Source organism: Anas platyrhynchos, chromosome 2, assembly GCF_047663525.1.
Source record: "Anas platyrhynchos isolate ZD024472 breed Pekin duck chromosome 2, IASCAAS_PekinDuck_T2T, whole genome shotgun sequence".
NCBI lineage: Eukaryota > Metazoa > Chordata > Aves > Anseriformes > Anatidae > Anas > Anas platyrhynchos.
The window spans coordinates 81018964-81041971 of record NC_092588.1 but is presented as its reverse complement, the minus strand read 5'-3'; the positions used below and the strand labels follow the sequence as shown (position 1 = coordinate 81041971).

Here is a 23008-nt window from a genome sequence, read left to right as displayed (position 1 = left end):
GTAAACTCATCAACATGTGAACATACTCTAGGACAGGGTTCATTAACACAATTAATGCCCTATCCACAAACTCACTGCATTTGGAAGGATTGCTACAGTGCTTGCTTCCTTGAATTGGCTCTGTACAAATGTACCAGTGTGCCCCCCTGCAATAAGTGACAAAATGTGAGTTTGTTAAATTTCTTGTTACGTTCTGGATTAATGCAATACTCTCCTTTGTTGTCAATGGTTCTGCACCTGTCTGAGCATGCTTGTCTAATCAGATGTTTGCCATGTCCTAATTTTATGGAGGTAGCTTTCTTTGCTATGCAGTAACTATATTTATATCACCCTGAGCTGCACAATTTAAGCGAATAAATAACAATTTGGCATGCATTGGAGTTAGTTTGTTTAGGAAAAAAAAGAAAAAGGAAATGCAGTCCCCAGTCTTCTATTACAGTGTGCAGACAGACAGCTACATCAGTGCAGAGTGGCACAACAAGCCAAGGAATAATTTACAAGGCTATCAAAAGGGAAAAAGATAAAATGTTACTAAACATTTAGTGTTAGTGATATATTTAAAGCCCCAGAGTACAAGCTGTTCTGTCCACAGACAGTCAAAAATCACACACATGAAAGTGTTCAGACAAACAGTTTCTTTCCATGCTACAGGTTGACTTGATGTAATAATTCATTTTTTCAAAAGGGTATTTTTGTCTTGGGGAAAAAAAAAAAAAAAGGTCAGGCTCCCTCTGTTTTCTCCTACTTGCTTTTATATATACTAGAACAAATGAGTCTGCCAGGCATAAAGACACAGTTTATGACTCAGACTTGTTGAGAGTTGTATGGAGAATTACTATGAATTTGTATTTTGTGCTTCCTTATCTCTGGCTGAGTTGAAAGACCTGATGCTTTAATTTCAGATATTTATTTTTCAAATCATTTTAGTTACCCTAGTTGAAAAAATTCATCAGGGAAACACTATCAGGCTTTTTAACAAGACTGGCACAAATAGTATCTTTATAATGTGGTGCCTATTGTACTTAACGCTTGAGCTACAAAAAAGCACAACGCTCCTCCAAATTCCCCCGTGTACAAGAAAGGTGATTTTCTTTATTTGAGTCCCTTGAAGTGAGAAAGAAAGGGAGAGGAGATAGATACAGCTCTTTGTGGCACTGCTCAGATGCGAAAGTTAATCATAAAGTGCAGTGCTCTTTTTACATGTTTCAGAACGTAAAGCAGGGATGCATTCAGACCTGCCTCAAAAATGGGCCGTTCTAGTTGAAACTTGGAGAAATGAATTCCTGGCTCTGCTTCTCTTTACTGAGAAAGAAAACACAGTGGCCTTCTGGGGCAAGATCTTTAAAGATTTTCGATGAGATTTATGTGGCAGAAAGAGCTCTCAGAGACAAATCAATATAACTAAGTACAGCGCTCTCCTACAATCACGCTGATCAGGAAAACCGGCTGCATCATCACAGGGCTGTCATTTTCTCACTCGCTTTGTGTGAGATCGCCTAAGGTTTCTCACAACATTGAAACCAAACCCTCTGGATGACAGCAGCCAGGGCTCAGGAGCGGCATCACCTTCAGTTTGTTGGTTGTGATGCCCATTGCTTTTCCTGGCATCTTCGAGCTTCCCCTTCCCTGGCACTGCAGCACTGTATTGCCAGCACAAGCACACTCTCATATTGTGGCTGCCCCTCTATTAGACAATTTTTATAAGTGGTAACAAATATGAGGCCAAAGGCTGCAAGAAAAAGTATATTCTTGCACTTTCTATTCCTCCATCCTATTTAGGGATATTTTTTTTATCAGACTGCTTGCAAGGAACAGAAACACAATGCCTCACCTTGGATCAGTTAGCAAGGTGTTTCTGCTTGTCAGTTCTTCACTCCCTCATCATCAGATGAGCAGATTGCATTGTGTCTGTTTGGCTTGGCTCCTTTTACTTTGCATTAAATTCACCCTGTATGGCACCCTGGTGTTGCTTCAGTCTTGTTTTGCTGCTGTTTGCAGCCTGGTGCAGAGGAGGAGCTGGGAAGAGCAGTGCTCTGCTGTTCCCAGTACTGCATGGAGAAAAAGGCAGCTTCTGCCTAGAAAACTTACCACAACCAGGTTGCAGATGTCAAAAGGAATTCAAAGTTGGAAGGTAAGATCAAAAATGTAAGCATTAGAAACTCAGCCAGCCTAGCAGTCACTCCTGAAAATCCCACTAGACCTCTACACGCAGGTCAACGTGCTTAAATAGAGCTGGAAACCTGGCCTGACCCTTGGCAGGAAAAAGGAAAGGAAAAGCATCCGAAGCAGAAAACACATCCTGAGTGCCATTCTTGTACATTAGTTGTAGAGCACACGTTCACTACCTGCTTGTTAAAATGCACACACCAGGGACAGACACAGACCACAAGTTACACAGGCTCCATCCAAGTCCAGGCTGCTTGCAAATAACTGTGCACCAGTAATGGGAATATAATGTCCTCCTTGAAAAAACGAAGGTTTTAGTTTTGGTTTTGCTGTGGGTTTTTGCACCACTGCAGCAGCTAGTTTAGTAATACAAGATGTTTGCTGCTGATGTATAATAAAAGCACAAAACAATGTGAGAAAACTGGCAATATTATGTAGTATTTTTATGACATCCCCTGCCCCCAAACCATTTTAAGGTGAGTTCTGCTCCTTACTATTAGTCAAACATGGGAAAGAAGATCACATGTAAAATTAGTTAAGGTACTGAGCTGTACTGGTGATAGAAAAGAGGGTGAGCATACAAATGAGGGAAAGAGAGGAAAAAATAAAGGAACCGAAGAGAGCAGTACAGGGGGAGAAGTGAAACCTCGGGAGGAAAATGAACATAGCCTGTAAATATCTTCAAGGTAACAATGTAAATGAAGGAAGGAAATAACACCAAGTCTCAGAAGATAACAGATAAAGAAGTAATGGCCACAAGCAAAGGAAGGAGAAGTTTAGGCTAAACATGAGCAAATATCTAAGAGTAATTAGGCTAGTGAAATAAATTCAGAGATAGCTGAGATGTAATTAATGCCCAGATTTAAGAACACTAGACAAAGAAGAAAAAAATCGGAGAGAACAGATCTGTAAAATTTAAGCTTTGAGAGGAAGCAAAAAAGTCTTCCTCCCTGGCACTCTGTGAGTTTTCCCCTCAATCATCTGATTGACTTCAGATTGGCACAGTGCTCAACTTCTGTTACTTGCAACATACCTACTTTCTCATTACACCTGTTTGTTCATAAGTTTTTTCTTTTGTGACAGCTGACGTCGGTGCTTTTTTTTTTTTTGGATCTTATTTGACTTTTCATCAGTTATACCTCAGTCACAGCATCTCCTCAGCTCAGCTCATCATTTTCTCCTCTCTCCATCCGGTTCCTTCAATCAGTATATACGGACATATAAACAGATGCCTCTTTTGCAGTGAGCACTAATTCGGCTGTATGTTCCTTCAGCTGCATTTGCCCCAAGCATTTCAAATCATCATGTTGCAAAGAGAGCCCGTAGCTGTTCAGATGTAAGTGGCCACCGGTAAAAGCTGCGCAAATGGATGACCTTTGTTCAACACGGGGGTGGTTTTCAATAGGTATTTTCTTTCAAGAGACATCTGTGTTTCAATAAGTACATTATGATTTAGTACACAGAATAGGTGTTGTTTCATCAGCACTGTCTCCTTGATATTTTGACAAACTGTAAATTCATGCTTTTAAAGTCTCAGTTACTCACATGCCAAGGTTTCATTTCAAGGTTCAACTTTCAGCTGAGTATAGACACTTATTAAAGTCAAGGGAAGGATCCTATCAACTCGGATGAGTTTAGAATGAGGCCTTATACTTCTATTCAAGTTTAAGTAACCCAGAACATAAATTTGCCATTTGGATCCTTTAACACAGTCAGTACAATAGCTTCCACTTCTGCCATCACCAACTGCACTGTAATTCAACAGGCTGTCTTCAGTCCTCACAGCGCTCAATGCCTTTGTATGCGAGCACTCAGAAACCGAAAACAGACTTACACTTCCAACATTGTATGGCCAAGAAGTGTTCTTTTCTGCTTTTGCAGATGGGCAATTGACATGCAGTTAAAAAGGACTCGGGTGCCTACATAACCTTGGTGACCTACTCCAAAAGGACTTTTGTGGTGTTCCAGTAGTCCTTCAGATTTTTCTGGAAAACAACACTTGAACCCAAGTTTCTCAGCACGGAGGGGGCCATAAGGTAGGGAAAGGTGGATGGAACCACAGCACAGCCATGGAGGCAAAGAAATATTGGTGGAGCAGCAAGGAGCTCGAGACAGCCCAGGGACACCGATGGAAGGCACAGGGGAGAGAAAGGGAGGGCAAAGTTCATAGTCCTTTAACATTTTGCTCCTTGTTTTGCCATTCTAAACTTGCCCTTGCTGGACTTAATTAATATCCATCCATGCCAGTGCTAGCGAAACAATGCAAATTGCAGTTTTTACCCCTCTCCCACATTTTCCATGGCCTCAGCCAGACCTTGGGATGTAACCTCTGTGAATGCTGTCTCATTAACTTCTCACTAATTAGTCACATACCATTTATGATGTCATCTGGGGATAACGGAGCATCCTCCCCACAGCAATGACTTATGCAAAGTGTTAAGGTGGCTGTGCCTTGATGCCTCAACTTTTGTCTTAGCTGCAGCAATATGCCATGTGCTTAAAGCCCAGATTCAGCTCCTCTGACCATGGGCACTGGACTAATCACCGAGATAAATGAGCTGTCACCCTTCAGTTTGCAGACAAGTGAGGACAGCGCATCTTGTGAGGGAATCATCCCACCTAAGCCATGAACCAGTCTGGAGGTGTTGCCGTCCCTCTCCACTTATTACAGCAAGCAGTAGGACTCAGTGTCTACTACGTGGTAGGTTGTATTTCAACCTTGGAGTTTAGCGCTGCAGATGAACTTGCCAGGAGCCCTCGGGTTTGGGGCTCCTGCTTCTTCTATAGCTGCAGCTTGCCACAAGTTCTAACTTCAGCCACGGTCCTTGAAAGCCTGTTGTGCCAGCCTGTGCTCCCCTCCGCTATTCTGTGCCTTCAAGTGCACACAAACTGAAGACAAAGGTCACTAAAAACGCATCCCTGAGCAACAGAAGCCAGATTAGCACATTTCCTCCACAGAACTACGATGGCTCAGGCACTTAAAATACAAAGGCTGCTCTGCAGAGCCAGGTACACTCACAGGCTGCTGGTATTCACCTCCAGCAAAATAACAGCCCTCAGTCTTTTCCCCACTATCCCTTCCTCCTCGGAGAAGTGAGAGGAATCAATGAGGATTTAACTTCTGAAAGAGCCATGCCAGAAGTCAAGAGAGGAGCTTTTCTCTCTCTCTCTCCACAGAACATCTGATGGGATGTCTCCTCCAGACTTGCCTTCTCTACACATGCCTCCTTGTGCAGAAAAATTGCTGAACAAAAGAAGCTGACTTCAGGTGAACACCTCGAGTTGTATTACAAGTTTTAAGACAGAAGGATGTGATCTATTCTGAAAGTCCCTGATGATTTATTTAGTGGGCATATTCTTACATTGTTTCCCTTAACATCAGAGAGAAGGTGCCTTTGGAGAGGCATGGCTTTTATCTCACCTGCTTTAAAATCACACCACAGATCTCGAAAGAAAGGCTATGCCATGTCAGAATTTAAAAGATTCACCTTATGGCTGTCACCCACAGTAGATGAAATATGTGCCACGGAGTTTTAAATGATTGCTTATGCTGCCAATCATAGTTAATACTATGGAGTCAGACTCTCAGCTAAATGATGTAAGTTCTCATTGTTTCCCTGAAAGTGAAGAAACTGAATCATTTTATACCAGAAAAGGATCTGGCCTGAAAGTTTCAACTTCTTCCGAATCCAAAGTAATTTCATCTACCTGAATAATTTATCATAACCTATTTTTCATTAATGTGACTATGCTCTCGGGCTTGGTACTTAGCGTAGCTCTACTGCAAAAACAACTATGTGAAATTAGCACTTTCTTACTCAGCAGGTCCCTTTCCTGTGTGAAGTCGGAAAGAGGGTTTTTAACTTTCCATAAAAAGTACTAAAATCCCCCTTCCTCCCCCTTTTTTTTTCCTCCCCTCCATCCTTTCCACCCAGCAGAACCCATAGAGTTAAGGGGAAACAAACAGGAGAGGATTTTGGGCTTGTGTATTTACAGAAATATTAATTCAGATACAGGGCCACCTGTGAAACCTCTGTGTCTCCAGATTATGACCACCATGACATTCCCACTGCAGACAACAGAGGGCTGCAAGCACACATGAAGCTTGCAAAGATCTTGCCACTGACGAATGCAACTTGAAACATGAGTCCCAATTCCCAACTGACCTACTCAGCTCAACGCAGACAATTGCATGTTTAAAATTAATCATAGGTGTAAGCATTGCAGAATCAGGGCCACTGCAAGTCTGGGGACTAAAAACCACATATTTGGAGATGTCCTGCAAAACATCTCCTGTAAACACCCTTCTGTACCCATCCATTTAGTTAAAACAGACTGTGCAATCGGACTGAGTGTCCCAGAATCGAGTAAGATTTTGGGACAATTTCTTATACTGTAAGAGAGAAATGGAGTGCTCTTTCAGAGCCAAAGTAACACTGGCATAATATCTCCTCTCTTGTGGAAGAAGGTACAGTTTGAGGCAATGCACCCTCCAATATAGTCAAAATATTTCTTCTACTTTTCAAGATAAGCCCTTTCTAAAACTCACATTAAAATTTCAAAATTAGTATCCCCCCAAGATTGTTGTTAAGTGCATGCAATTAAGTAGAAATTTTCAAAAATGCTTTCAATTTCCCTTTGTTATAAAATACCTTTTATTTCCAGGACATTCTTCAAATTTAGACAGTCTCTAACATATGACTAAATCTGAAGTCACTTTGTCTGTCAAAAGGTAAAGGGCAAATGAGTTATAAGGGCAGCTGGGTCATCAGAAGTCTTTCTCTTTGGACCTGATGCAGTAAAAAATACCCGTAGTCTTCCAAACAGTGAAAGTCCCAAAAGGCCACAAATCCTAGCTTTGCAACAGGCCAACCTATTCAACACAAAGGTCAGTATCGTTAAATAAAATAAACAAAACCAATCCTATAGCCAGAAATGACAGATCTGCCTAGGAGTTGAAGGAGCCATGCAGCCCTCTCTCTGGGCCTCCTTCACTCCCACTCTTGCACAGGCCCAGACTTCTTCATACGTGCACACACACGCACACGCTTGTCCAATTAAGTGCATACATCAACTCCACACTTCTGCACGCGTGTGCAAGTGAGTGGGCGAGCAGTCTTGTCCCCACCTCCACCTCCCATTACTGCCACTGAGGCTGGAGGCTGCAAACCGCCCAGCCAGAGTGAGCACAGGCTGCATTCAGCATGAGGCTGGGAAGAGGGGACACTGAGAGACATTAACCCATGGCTCCTTCTGTCACTCTGTGGCCATCACTGGAAGGCAAACAATCCTCAGAAACATCTTTTCGAGGAGACAAAGAAATTGCTTTGCCACTCTTCAGTAAAGTACCATGCATAAATAAGTGTGCAGCTCTTTACACACTTATTTTCTCTTGTGACTGTGCTTGAAACACTTGCACAGAGCCACGCTAAGCTCAAATGGGTTTTGTTCTAGCCGAGTGTCACTTGTCTCATGGCCTGTCACAAAGACTGAAGGGTAGACCCCAGAGCTACGAGGCCGAGCTGCTGCAGCAGGAGGTGTACATCAAAGGCAGCAAAGACAAACACAGCGGCTGCGGAGGGAGGCTTAACACGCAGCACCAACTGGTTGTGTTTTCTTTTCCATGCATCACTTTTTTAATTATTTCCATGAGCTTTCAATTTGAAAGAGATTATGTAAAACCACATTCTAGTCTGCTGTGCATGAAATTCAAAATGTCTACATTAATGCAGAAATGAAGCAACTCCCACCTCTAAAGCTAAATGCTGTAAATAAATAGCTACATGGTATGAAGAGAGAATGAGGCTCAGCTGGGGCTCGACAGACTCAGGTTTTGTTCTCATTTCTACCCTTGACCTGTTCTGTGACTTTGAGCAAGTTGTTGCTTTTTTCCTATTTCTTTCTGGGTCAGGGACTACCTGTCATTTTGTGTTCATATAGTGGCTGGCATGAAAAGCCCTAGCACTAGCAGAGATCTCTCGATACCACTACAATACAAACAATATTTTAATACCTGTTAAACAAGAAGCACAGAGGAGGTGTTTTTCTTTCCCATTAAAAAAAGTTTCATGCTGTAATAAGTGAAAACTTCATATGTTTCATAAATACATCTATGTTTCTGTTAACCTCAAACACATATTCAAATATGTTCCTAATTAAAATCCAGATGCTTATTACAGAACTGTTAAGACTATTTTCCACCTCTGTGACTTAAGATACTGAAGTTTTATTGCCTCTCTTCTACTTCTCATAAAAAGTATTGATTTGCTATATCTTATATTTTAGATTTATATTAAAGGCTTCACAAAAAACTCCACTCCCAATGCATTTTTTTAAACTATCATTATCTCAAGCAGAGGGCGCAACTGTATTTACGTTAGAACAAAACCCCATATATTTACTACATATTTGAAAGTGGTTAATATATTTTTTTCTATTCAAATCAATCTGTTTCTCAGCAGTCAATGTTGAAATAGGCCTTTTCCTAGTGTCTTAGGTAACAGTTCTGTCTTTTCTTGCCTCTTTCTCCTTGCTTACACATACAAATGTCCATTTATAAATTGCCGGCTGAAATAGATGCCACTCTAATTTCACAAATTCACACCATAAGCTGCAAAAAGTACATCTTTACATGCCTAAAGACTTCACCATCTCTAACGGTATCCTACAGACTCTAATAAAACTACATTAGAAAGATTCATTTTTTTATTTGTGTGGGTGTACATTAAGGCTTTTGTTCTTGCTTTTGGTACTTTATTTCTGATATAAATGCTGAAGTATCATTTCCAAGGACAAAGAGTTCAAGGTCATTGCAAGAAACTGATACCTTGAAATATTCCTTGGAATAAAAGGCAATACAATACAGACTGGGTTAAACTAATGAACAAAATTAAAACACTGGGATGTGAATTCAAAAAGATGGGAGCAATAATACATAGATAATTTTAACCTGTTCGTGTACATATGCTCATGGAGCCAGGATGTTGACAGCAAAATTCAACACATTCTGACCAGTGGAAAATGTATTTAAAATATATGGCTTGATTTTTGGAAGGAGACAGCAGTATTGAATACCAAAAATATTAAACATGAAAAATTAAAACAGTCGTTTTCTTATTTTTTTCCTTTAGATGCCAGGATATTTACTTTTTTTTTTTTTTTTTTTTTTTTTTAAGTGATTACAAGTCTAAAAGATGCTCATGTATTTGATAATGTTCATCAGCCCAAGAACATAAGGTAAGAGCAGCAATTTTAGATGATTTGTCCAATGAGGCCATTAAAAATTCTTATCTTAGAGAATTTTAATTAGATTTTTTTTTCTTTTCTTTAAAAACAAACAAACAAAAAACACCACTGTATAATTGGATAGTGAAAAATATTTGCATTTTCAAATGCTGCTGGACTGGGAGATGGTTGCTTTTTGTTTGCCAGTTCAAGTACTCCTCTGGAAACAGAACCACAACATTTGAATTGTAATTCTAGTTGGCAGCAAAAACGTTTCTTAGCTGGTCAGCATGTCAGTACTGTTCTGACACAGTAAGTGGCTGAAGTAATGACAGGAGGAAGCCCGCAGGGAACGAAATTTTGTTAGAAATGTTGGCTCAGCTGGCTTCAGTGGGGTCACGTGGGTCCCCATGACCAGCATGCCCATCTTTAAATAAAGAAAGAAGCTACCTCCAATGACAAACACTCACCCATCACTGCCACATCACTTCTGGACCGCCGACACAGGAGCTGCTTCTGCCACTGGTAAAAGTTCACAATTTGTCAGCTCAAAAGTCTGTCTTTTGCTAATGGATTACTTTTGAAATGTCTGCTGAAAGGGGACTTTTAAACTTATTTATGTATTTATTTCTAAATAGAGTACAAAAAACACGTTGCTTGGGCTCTAGCTTCTCATAGCAGGGTCCCCAATTTTAGAGACCTCCTTGGTCATTGTCTCCCAAGATTCACCCTTGGAAAAGGGATGAGGGTGACAGTGTCCAGATTGCACAGCCAAGCTCTCTTTTTCTCCCTCAGGGGCTTTCAGGCACAGGAAGAGAAAGGTAGCATGCTTTGAAACAAAGACACCTGATCCATAGACTGGAGCATCCCCTGGATGAAGCATCATTGCTCTACCATAGACCTCCACAGACCTAGACCCCAGTGACAATTTTGTCCTCGCTTTCGTTTCTCAGCAATAGGATAAACAGCGCTTTATTCCCTCCACATAGGTACTGAGAAGAGCAACAAAATCACATTTTTGAGACAATCAGATAGGATTGTAATGGAAGTAACATGTATATCATTTATATGCTTATTCATGAAAGATTTTAGAAACCTGTTCAGGAATGCCAAGATGATTTAGATAAAGGGAATGAACCTATTTAGCAAGGTTTCAAGTGCACATCTTTGGTGCTTTCTTTGCAAGCAGGTGAAGGAAAGTGCCTCTGAAATGCACTTGCTCCCTGGTGTATGGGGAAGTCTGAATGGTCAGATTACATAACCTGCTTCATTTTAAGGCCCATAGAAAAAAATCTGTGAAATTTGAGGGTACCTGAAAAACCAGGCATAGAAACAAAATATCCAGGTGAGCTAGAGAAGGTAAGGGCGGAGCCGTCCTTGTCTTTTAATGTTATTAATATTATTATTATTATTTTATTTTTTAAATAGGGGAGATCTTTCCTTTAATTTCTCTTCAGAGGCTCAGCCTACCTGTTCTGGCCAAAACACTCAGCTGCAGCTGCAGGGCCAGCCTCTCTGACTGCCCTGCTGTCGTGGCACCTGGCAGATCTTCCAGCGTGCTGATACCCGCCAATGCACTCCGGTCAGCAACGCTCCCAGCAATGCTCCTTTCTCTCAGCTCATTACCTTCCAGGCCAGGAATGTGCCTACAAGCAGACAAAACAGACAAAAGAACCTAAGAAAGTCTTTTCTTCTGCAAGCCTCAGAGAGTTCCTCTGGATTGAACAACTCACCGCAACAGCAATGAGGTAGGCTACCACAAACAGAAGAAAATAAGGGAAAATAAGACAAGTGCATTTACCCTTATTTCCTCCTACAGAGAACTGTTTTAGAAGAGGAATCCAGTGAAACACTAACTAGTTGTTGTGATGGATGATCTCACCTAGCATTTCATTGCTAGGCAGACGTAGCATGTTCATAAACATGAAAAATTTGCTACGAAACACACCATCTGTAACTCAAGCTGGGAACACAAAATACATCAGAATACAAGGGAAGAAAATCATGAAATATTTTTGAAAGGCTCTTCTCACTAAACTAAAATTTCTATCTTGCCTATAATTCGAAGTGACCAACACATCCCTAGATTTGCAGTCCATTTTAGTGAGCATTCATATATCAAAGAGAGATTATGGCTTCAAAACACAAGGAGTTAACCTATTTTTCAAGCAGACCCACTTGAGATTAGTGGAAGATGGTCTAATGGGCAGCTCTGCAGAAAGATTAAATTGTATTGAGATGTGAGAGTGACAGATGAGGGAATTGATTCCTGCCCCACCTACTGTATCGGTATGGCAATTTTTCTTTTTTAGCACAGAAAAAAAAATCAACAAAGGCTTATTATGCAGCTGCTTTTCAGGTTATTCACTGTATTTCCCAAAGGTGAACAAAAGAACACAGACAGCAGAATCCAGAACGTCTGTCCCCTGACAGCAGGCTAGCCTGGGCTTACTGGGAAAGAATAATCACCAGAAACCACTGACAGGTCGTGTCACCTTTCTTTCTGACCCTATTCATGATAAGATTTCAGTCATTCCAAGAGCTAAATATTGAGCCTTGCAGGGAAGAGCAGACAGCACTGTGTTCTTCAATAGCAAACTTTTGCTACAGCCTAGACAATGTTTCAACGAAACAAAACATGACCCACCTTCTGGTTTAGTATTCCCCATTTACACAAAGCTATTTAAAATGCTGGATGATGAATGTATAACCTCTAAGGGAAGGAGTGAGTAAAATGCAGGGTGGGGCGTATGAGTCTCAAATTTTTATCGCAATATCAACTCCACCAAATATAACGTACGCTGTGGATGATCAACTTCCGAAGCTCTTACAGGCTTTACAAACTTCCAAACAAACTTTTCACACGTGAATCGCCTCATTTAAATACGCAGCCTGTAAAATCAAATAGTCTTTGAAGTAGGAAGACATGATCAGAATTTGCCTTTTGATCTTTCCAAATTGCTTTAGCAAATAACAACCATGCCTGAAGTCTCTTCTGGAAAATTTTATTAGCAACAATGTTTACACCAGTCTTAGAAACCAAGGCTCTTTTATTATCACCGTTGAATAATCTTCCTGAAGCCTTACAAAGCGAGCTTAAGCTCCACAAATAGTGATGAATTTCAGGTAAGTTCAATTAATATCCCCATTCAAATGAGCTGTATTTTGCATTATTATTCAATCCTCTGTACATTACACATGTTAAAAAAACGAAAATGCTTTAACAGTACCTGCTGGATCCATGCAAAACTCAATCCCGTTCTTCTGATATACAAAACAAGTCATTGGATCTTGCATTAGCACCTAAAAATATGTGTTAATATAGATAGGAGGGCAGCTCACTCGTGAAAAACGATCATCTTCTACATTTTACTATAGGAGACCTAGAATTCATTGACTATAGTAACAGAATGCAGAAATTGGTTATGTTTGTTTTCAAGCAGTTTCTGTGTCAAAGACAAAAAGAGAACAGTTCCAGGTTCCACCTCCCAAACAGCATAGCTGATGAAATCAACAACCTATTTTTATGCAAATGTTTATGAATAAGCTCAGTCTTACACATGAAAAGTGGTATGATGTATAGGAGAAATAAAAGTGATGTGTAAGTATGAGCCAACACTTCCGTGGGGTACACTGGAGACACAAGACATGAGGAGAGGTTTTTACAAAGCAAATTCACACCCATGAATATGCAGTTAGTGCACCTTCTATTTGTTAAACACAGAATCTGGTCACCTTTAAGAGAAAAATAATGATGTAAGCAATTACCTGTGACCCTCTACCACTGCACCACTTCAACTTATTAGTAGAAGCAGAGGGGCAATGCTGCAAAAGAAGTTGAAATACAAAAGACTTAGGGTCAGGGGAATTGATGCTTCTTGCTTTTTAAGTCTTCTGCTGTTCAGAGATGTTTCAGCTTTTTATTTACAGAGGGAAGTTGTAAGGAGCTGCAATCACTTCTCAAAAGTCAAAGAAGAGCAGCATCCAGCAGAGAGTAGCTTCTTGCCTTTATCTCATTGTTTTTATCCTTTCTTTATGTTTTAATGGTTTATTATCACTCTCTAAATTACTGAACGTTTTCCTCTGATACTCTGAAATGGATTCAAAACATCAATCCATTAAGAAAAGGTAATCATACAAACTGGAAGAAGTGAGGTAGTGCTGTGGGGTCAAGTTTTAAAAAACACATTTAAGCACGCTTCACGTTGCATGTATACAAAAATTGTGCTTATGCAAATACACACTGATTAGCTCAGAAGTGAAACTTTGGGAAGACAGGTGTAGTCTGATCTTTTCAGCTACGCTTGAGTCTACTTTGGCACCTGCAATAAAGTGCTTTTAGTGATCTCCATCACACACCTACAGAAGGGTGCTCCAGACAACTACATAATTAGTACTGGAAACTAGTGCTGGTAAACACTGCTCAGAGTAGCATGGCCATTGGGCAAAGGTTTTTTGTTTTTTTTTTTTTCCTCCTCCCTCCCCCCTCCAAGGAACACTGCTTAAATCCTGTGGGCCAGATTCATGCATCCTTGCTCATCAATGTGCCTGGCTACCTTATCAAATATATCTGCTATTCGTACTAGCAAAGATGCATAAATGACTCACCAAACAGGAGCTGAAGCAGGCAGAAAATTCAGAGTTCAGATTCAACTGTTTTTTGCTCATCAGAAAAGGAAGATGCAAAGATGACTCAACGACACAACAGGTACTAAGGGACTGATCCATCTCACAAGTCAGCACAACAGAAGTGAATGGTTTGAAGCAGGCAAATAAAAAATAAAAACACACACTTATAATGAAGCCAACAGTCAGCTGGACAAAGCATCAATAGACTTGGAGGATATTTCATTCTTTGGGAACATTCACAGCTTTTGTAGAAGTGTTTTACACAGGCCAGAGACTCCAGAAGTGAAGAAACTGGATTACATACATTAGTTGTCCAGGAGGTCAGCAGACCTGGTTGTCCTGGACTTAAACTTGTACACTATCTATGAAGTACACTTCATAGATGTTAGTGAAGGTACACACCAGCTTGATAAAGCAGTAAGATGAGAATGAAATATTATATACATTCTCTACATTCATAAATTCTCTACAAAAAATATACATTGGCATTCTCTTGCTTCAAAAGTACTATGTTCCCCACCACCCTTGAAGTTTCACAGTGTTGACTTAAAAAACACCTTTCACACATCTATCACTTTCAAAGTATATGTCCCACTGTTTAAAACAAAAGTGAGTATCTCCTTTGCTTAAGTTACTGTACCAATCTATGTAAAAGGACCAGAAGTTTATGTCTGTGGTTTAGGAGTCAGGAAGCACGTTCAGCAGCAAAGCTGGAGTTAGATACATACTTCAGTTCTCTGAATTAGTATGTCATAACACTTTCCCCCTCCACACTTAATAACTGACACAACAGCACTGGGACATAGTAGTCACTTGTTACACTGCTTTTTCTCCTACAGACTTTTGAAATTAATACTTTATTATTTCATACAAGATAGTAAAAACAATAAAAACAATCCCACAAATTTTCTTAAAAATTAAAACTTAAAAACAAATCTTATCGGAAAAAAAAAAAACAAACTTGACAGTTAAAACCAAACTAACAAAACACTATATACACACTTCGAAGCAGAGGTTATGTTTTCCTGTTGGATATCAACAGGCACTCCTCATTCATCATCTGCAAGAAACTAGGTTAGGTCTCCATAGGCCACAGTCAGAGTTATTAGGTAAGTAAATATGCCACTGCTTCCGTGCCCTCCTTTTATTTCCTTGCTTCTTCGGTCTCATCTGGCTCTCTCTCTTGATGCTCTCTTTCCCACCTCATTTCTTTCAACTCTTGTCTGTATTTCCGTTCAATGAACCGTTTCTGATGGGCCATCTGGGGAAAGTTATCTGACACAAGGAAAAATATTTTATATTAATAAACAAACTGGCAACACAGAAAGCTTCTTCTTTTTTTTTTTTTAAAAAAAAAGCTTTTTTTTTTTAAAAAAAAGCTTTCATGAGATGAAGGATTGGAGGGGAATAATGTTATTACCATTTTTACTCATTTCTAATAATCCATAGAAACAAGTGCTCTCTGTCATAAGACTTTGGTTTCTTTATGATTTCTACACCTGTTTCTCCTGCAACAAACTACTGCCAAATCTAATACACTCACAAAAAAAAAAAATCTGGTATAGCAACATGGCCAGGTATTACTTAGATTTTTACATTCAGTTCCCTTAGCAACAAGTGGTCAGTACTGAAAAGTGAATGAGTCTACTGTCAGTGCTGTCAAGGTTTTTTTGCCTTGTTCTCACTCCAGGAAGCATAAGTCACTGGTTCCAAGCATTGTACAGGTGTTTCCATTATTATTTTAAATCATGCAGAATCCACTAGATGCCCCCACGTTATGGCAGGGTTCCTAATGGAAAAGTAATAGCGTGGCAGAATAGATTGCAGTAAAATCCATTCTTGAAAAAGTTAGCGCTTAGTTATGTGCCAGTACACAGGCTTAGCATAGTTTATGAGCATGGATGAGTGAAGACTGGATAAAATAGACTAGATGCAGCTGAGGTGATGGAGAAATAGCTAGGGGGTGGATACTTGTGATTTCAGACATTTGCTGCTTGGCTGGTACACAGGTACAGTAGTGAGAAATGAGGCTGTAAATCAGCTTATGCAATTGCTCTCTATTTAGTGCACATCTGGCAGAATACAGCATTTTCTGCATGATCAGGATGCTGACATTCATCTACCTACACTGTAGACAACTGCCTGGACCTGCATCTCCAGCCAGTCTGAATGCAAGAGGTGGCAGAGTGCATTGGAGTCTGCATCTGGCAGCAAGCCCTGCTGGGATCCTACCGCAACAGAGCTCTGGGATCAGCATTAGCTGCTTGTCTGTATCTGAGATGAATGCAAAAGGTTGCTACATTGACCTTTAAAGCCATAAGCAAGTCTGGAATATGTCTTAGCAAAGGATTGCTCTAGTTAGCTACCGCAAGAGAATTCAGCTGAGGTTCCTCAGGGAGAGGCCCTTTGGCACCAAGAGAGATGGAGGCTCTGGGTGGTTTTTCCCCCAGGAGAGCTTTTCTGTTCTTTCCAGGTCCCAGGCAACAAAGATGTTTTTCAGCTGAAGAACACAGTGTGGAAGGCACCTAATTTGCAGGAGTTTCTGGCAGAGCAGAATGACTTTATTGCTATGTTTTATTGGCTGGCGAAATTTGTGTCTTTTTATAACACTACAGGAATAAAAAGTTTCCTCATCAGTTATTCACAACTTCGGTATAGGAATGTATTCTTATTTAAAACAAAACGATCTAAACAAAAGCAAATTGTTTTTAAATTGTTGTTGTATTTAAAACTCCAGTGCTTTGTTTAATGGAGTTCTGGGAAATTTTGTTGCTCATGTGCACCATAAAATGAAAACTGTATTTTTGGCGTTGTGCCTGTAACATGATTCTTTAAGAACTCTGCAAAACTTAGCTTGGTAACAACCTGTTTATAGCCCATTTATGATGTGAAGAAATAAGTTTATATAATAAACTTATCACAACTACCATATATATAAACAGGTATGGGAAAATGACTTTTACGTGAAGTTAACTACTTATGCATTCATTAAAAAAGCACCCAAACCACTCCACAAATACACATACAAGAACAGGTGCCCATAAGGACTATGGAGCCTCCATCTCTCAGGAGGGTCAAAAACGGACTGCACAAGAACCTGAGAACATTATCTAACTGCAAAGTTGGGCTTGCTTTGAGGGGTAGCTGGAGCAGAGACCTGTAGAGATCTCTCCCTACCTACATTATTCTACAGTATCCAATCAAAAACATATCAGAAAAAAAGAGGTGAGAAGTCCTTACACGGATAGGAGATGAAGTTCACAGCTCTTTGAGAAGTGGTATTCTCACAAGGAAATACAAGGAAAACTTCATGAAGATTCTACAATTATTCACTAGAGAAGTTGTGCCTTATACTTGCCAAATTTACTGGTGAGGAGTCTACACCTAGCAAATGGATACAAAAAATTCTGGTACCCCTGGAATTACAGGGATTCATTGTCTTCTGGAAGTTTTAGGTCCTGGGATTTCCACATGCAGGGAACAGATTAAAACCCTTGGGCAACTGAAGAACTGCAGGCCTTTCAATCAAACATAAAATGTACTTTAGTCTTTCTGCTTAGAGAGCTTCTGCTGCACAAAATGCATGCCATTTATTTGCTTATGGTATTTGCACATCTGGCATTTTAACTCAGCCGAAGTTTTCATATAAGATGCCTGCATACGTTCACTCCTTTCATCTTAGATTCCATTGCAATGCGGGACTGCTCCCATGCTGGCTTTCCTGTGTGTAATTTTGAAAGGTGCAAAGATCACTGGATCCTCAGCTGATAGGAGCTGTTGTTAACAGCTTAGCATCAACTTACATTAGGTGGAGACCTACCTGTTAGATTTTAACCTCACCTGCTATAAAATTTGCAATCAAAATTTATTTTCCAAATTAGCAACTGAAAATTAATTTCCTCCTCCCCAAATTAGAGTATGAGGTAAGTCTGTTTGGTCTGACATTGAACTTATCCCATTGAGATTTTTTCCATGCTTGAATATGCTATGAAATTTCATTGTTTGTGGTTCCCTCTATCTCACATTTACTGTAACATACCAACTCCCTTTAAAAAAAACACCTATTGGTACCATTAACACCTGTTTTTACAACACAACCTTGCCTTGAAAGTACTGATAAGCAAACCTGTTGCTCAGAAGCTGACAGCATTCAACATAGCATTCAGCTGCTGTGTTCAGTTTTGCTTCTCCACATAACCTGCACCTCACTTTAGTAAAGTCCAAGGATGTAATCTAAAAATAATTTTCTTTGTTGCCCAAATATCTTACATTTTTCAAGTGCATCCATTGCAGCTCCCATTTCTGCTTGCTGAATACTGTGAAAACCAAACAAAAACATGTTAAATATAGAATCATAGTATCATTTAGGTTGGATAAGACCTCTAAGATCATCAAGTATATGATTTAACTTGTAAAGAATAAAAGTTATAAAGAATAAAGTTAGTGTTTGGTAGTAAAACTCTTTGGATAACCACTAGCCAGTAATTCCCAGAGTATATATCAGCCTTTCCATAAACATGTAAGCAACAGTACCACAGCTCCAGTGGAATATTTTTGAACTCTGACCAATAACACTAACAGAATATTCTACTACATTATTTACTGAAACATTTGTTTTGACCTGAGAGAAAATAGGAACAAAATTTGGTAGCGCAAAATGGGCTTACAGTTGAAGTCTTTGCAATTCTAGAAGCCAATCAAAAAACAACTAAAAATGGTAATATCAGAAAACAGTTAAGAGCCTTGCACCCCTACTTTGCCAGCTTAAGCTGAACAACAGTCTTGCAGTAAAGCCACAGATGAAGTTGCTATTTCCTGCAAGCTGTTCTGCAGTTTCCATTCTGAGAGCCACAAGTAGAGTATTATAGTGAGCCACCTTGTTCTTCAACGCTAAAGACCCCAAAGTATACCAACTTCAAACCCTTCAGGTATTCCCAAAGCAGAAACTCATAATGACTTGAGGAAGGCTCCACAGTTTTCATCTTCTAAGGCCAACCAGACTCTTAGCTATCTTTGTGGTTGGCCATTTTGGACACCGCCACAGTCAAACTTCGACAATATGCGATTAATTTTTTTATTATTTTTTTTTACTGTACCTTGGACCTTTACCACATCCTATTCTTTCCCCTTTGAAATAAACAGCTACTGTGTATGTCCTGGCATGAGATGGTCCCACTGTCTGTAGAGTCCTGAAATGAGAGACATGATTTATTCAGGCAGGAAGTATTAAAAAGCAGAACCTGTCAGTGGCACATACATCACCAAGCTCTCAGCCTGGTAAATACACTTAGTGGAACTAGCACATAGCAAGGAGCAAGAGTTGAACGATGGCTGTACAAGTTACGTTAACCCAGAGATTGCCAGGACAGTGCACATGCAATAAAAAGGAGCAATTTACATCAAATGCATCCCACTTATATCGAGTATACTTAATTCTTCCGGGTTCAGTCAAGGAGCGCTATAGGAAAATTAAAGCCTTAACCTATAGGCAAAAATGCACACTATGCATTTGTTTCAGCAAAGTGCTGAAACACTGAATACACTTGGAATAAAATCAGTTAAATTGCATGTGGCTGTGCAATTGCAAATAATCACACCAATATGATTGCATGCACTAAAATTTTAGTCCTTGAGAGTTGCACAGTTAGCAAGGACTTTATATTGAGCATAGTACACCTCTCCACATTGTGAATTATCACAGTAATTTTCCATCAGCTTTGAAAAGTTACAGTTTGTCACAAAAAAAACACCTTTCCATTTTAGCTAAAGTCTAGGACATGCATCAACAATCACCTCCTGTGGAAAAAGATAATTCCCTAGACATACAATGAGTGTTTCTTCTGCTGTCTCTTCTTCCTGTCCCAAATCTCTGCCTGCTGTCAGCTTGAGTGCTGTCCACTACCTTGTTTCTTTTTGGAAGTAGTACCAATTTCACATCAACATTTGAAGTATCTCTGTGTGCTCTGTAACTAGCATGAGCAAATAGAAGCAACCCCAAATTTAAAAGCAATACTTCTGACTGCACTGAAACAGAACCCCAAGAAAAGGTATTCAACCAGATAACAGTGAGATAACTAAGCTGTGCTACAGAAATCAATTTATCATCATAGCAAAACAAAACAAACATTTGTTATCTGATACCTAGTGGGTTTTTACAAGAATCAGACATCATTTATTTTGTATCTATCTCCCTCGCTCGAGATAAAGGTGAACCCTCACAGAGACCCTAAGGAGTCAGGTTTCCAGTGTATCAGTTACAGTGTTGAAACAATCCTATTTCTGCAGAGCACTGTTTCTCACTGAATCGCTACATTTCATTGAAAACTTCACCTCCATACATGCAACAAATGAAGACTCATTCTTCATGTCTTTTTTTATATAATAACAACACTAGCCTTGAACTTTTTTAGCCTCTCTTCTTTTGGGGGTTAACTTTGCACTCATCCCTGCATAATTAGGTGGATATGGATGCAGTATACAATCTTAAATTTCATTATTGCCTCCAAAGCAGCTAGTATGCTATTTTACAGCTCTTCACAAAAGAGAAGTAAGGCCCATCCCATCCAGCTTCAGGTACACAGGAAGACAGATACAGGGTGAATTGCACAGTGAGCGTCCAACAACTGTTACCCTTCAAATACATCCAGCTGTGGATTACCAGCAACCTACGATCAGGGCATGTATCAAGGCATCTATGTTTCCACAGGGATGTAGAGAAATTTCATACTACTGAAAAATAGAATGGAGGTATTTTGACTTCATATCCAAACACCTACTGTTCGATTCATTCCATATAAAATACTCATTCCTTACATTAAAGGAGAAACAAATACAGAATGATGCCAATGAAATATTCCATCAAACATACATCAAACGTAATGTTTTCCTCTCAAACTGTAAAAGATAAAAATGCTTTATAATTCTGTAATGGTTTAAAACATCTAAAACTTGTAAAAGAATAGTTCAACATTTTCCATTTTCAGACAGTGACTGGAGGGCTACGGGAAAAACAAGGTGAACAAATACATCTTCCTCCATATAAAATAAAGATTGATAATTAACTGGTAGCTGTAAGATGCTGGTTCTTACTTGTAAAGAGGAATGTCTGGTTCTTTTCCTTCAGTCCTGAGAGTCAAGCAGCATTGCTGAAGCTGAGATTTAGGGTCATTCCAATCTTGATTTAAAATGAACTCCTATAAGAAGTTCACAAAGAAGATTACAGTTGAGAGATTGTGATATGAGTCCAAAACACTGCATGTTAAAATTCAGTAGTGGTAGGAATGTAGGAAACTGACTGGCCTTACCTTTAGCCGTGGAAAAAAGCATACATTCATGAAAGTGTGAACATATTCCAAATCTTTATCAATGTATAGGGCAGCAATAAAGGCTGGGGAGAAAAAAAAAAAAAAGGTTCTGTCATTTATATCCACAGAGAATGTTAATGGCTTACACTTTTAGAAACAAATATTCCTGAGTACAGTAAAGACGTACTGAATTATGTTTCACAGCAGTGATCTGAGGAGGGTATTACTGTCTTGCACACACAGAAAAAAATAAAGTTGACCAAGAGGCTAAATGACTTACCCAAATCCACTCAGTCATTTAAAGACTTTCACATTTTAACCAGCAAGCCATGGCTACTTAGTAATAAATTGCTGCCGGGTACTATGAAAACATTTTATATCTAAATCACTACTGTTTGTGTGCAATTTCCATTTGCTAAGAGATCTTGGCAAAAGCCAAGGAAGTCTGAATGGCTCACAAAATATATCAAAATATACAAGATACAGATCAACTTTCTTTGCATAATATTGATCATTGTTTCCACTTCCTTTGGGGAAAAAAAAAAGTAGCACACGCTTTCATAAACAGACAAACAAATCATTTAATTTCTGTGTAACTTTCCTTCTTGTGGAATGGCCATTTTGAAACCTCCTAAAGTGTAGTTAAATGAACCACAAAAATACTCACCTCCTGATGGTACAATGCTCTTTCCATAGTTCTCATAGTACCAAGAACATACTATTGAAACATTGAAACTGCTGTTAAACAGCTTGACTTGGTGACAAGTTTGAACTTCCAAGACATTCTTTTGACCCAGTCACCATGACCATCATGGCCATCATTTGTAACCCTACAGTTTTGTATCTGCAATTACACCTTCCTCATACAGACTTCAAAAATATAGGCTAGTGTTCAAAAACTTGGTGCGCAGAGGTATAGTCATAATTTACTTGAAAAATTGAATATACATTTTTAATAATGATCTGAGCAATTTATGATGGCTTTTATAAATAAGCCCTGAGGATAAGAAAGTTGCATAATCACTAAGCTGTTATAACCACGCTAACTCACATTCCAAGAGATCAGCCAAAGTCTTAGTTCGAAGAGCTACAGGTCTTTTCGTCTTGTCATTAGTGATGGCAAACTCTTGCATTCCCAGCTCTTCTGCCACTTTGGCCTGTGTCCTGTTGTTCACCAAAGAACTTCTCAACAGCTGCAAGAGAAAGAAGTTCCACTCAATGGTAACAATTAGCGATGCTAAACTATAAAAGGTAGGACGAGCTGGGGGAAGGTTTGCTTTATTTTTTAATCCTTGCTGCCTCTCACTTCTCAGTCTGAGAATGTTTTAGCACACCTCAAATGATTTATGTACACATGCATTTTCTACCACTGATTCTTCCCTTCTCACCAGTTTATTCTCTAGATATATTCCTTCTATACATAAGTCTTGCATTTACAATGCTTTTTCTTGTGAGATTCTTTGCATTCATATGCCATCTCTTCATCAGTCCTATACTTCTTCAACTAACCTACATTCTTCTAGACCAGGTAACGCACAAAGTTGTACACAATTATTCTACATAAAGTATAAATGTATATTTTGAAGCCTATAGAACAGTCCCCATTGTCCACTACATTACATCAGTGTAATGTAACTTTGCTCTACTGAAGGCACTATAGCTGAACTGATGTATCCCTGATGAAA

General features: G+C 39.4%; 1 protein-coding gene across 1 annotated transcript in view; it reads right to left on the bottom strand.

The window, feature by feature from the left end:
* Positions 1–14844: 14844 nt before the first annotated feature.
* Positions 14845–23008, bottom strand: part of DROSHA (drosha ribonuclease III) — a 68379-nt gene continuing 60215 nt past the window's right edge. The window contains exons 27-32 of the mRNA XM_027451658.3: positions 22375–22516; positions 21324–21406; positions 21109–21212; positions 19116–19208; positions 18289–18335; positions 14845–15294 (exon numbers count right to left, since the gene is read on the bottom strand). Coding sequence (XP_027307459.1) covers positions 15164–15294; positions 18289–18335; positions 19116–19208; positions 21109–21212; positions 21324–21406; positions 22375–22516 — 600 coding nt within the window. The 3' untranslated portion in view covers positions 14845–15163. The remainder of the gene's footprint in view (positions 15295–18288; positions 18336–19115; positions 19209–21108; positions 21213–21323; positions 21407–22374; positions 22517–23008) is intronic.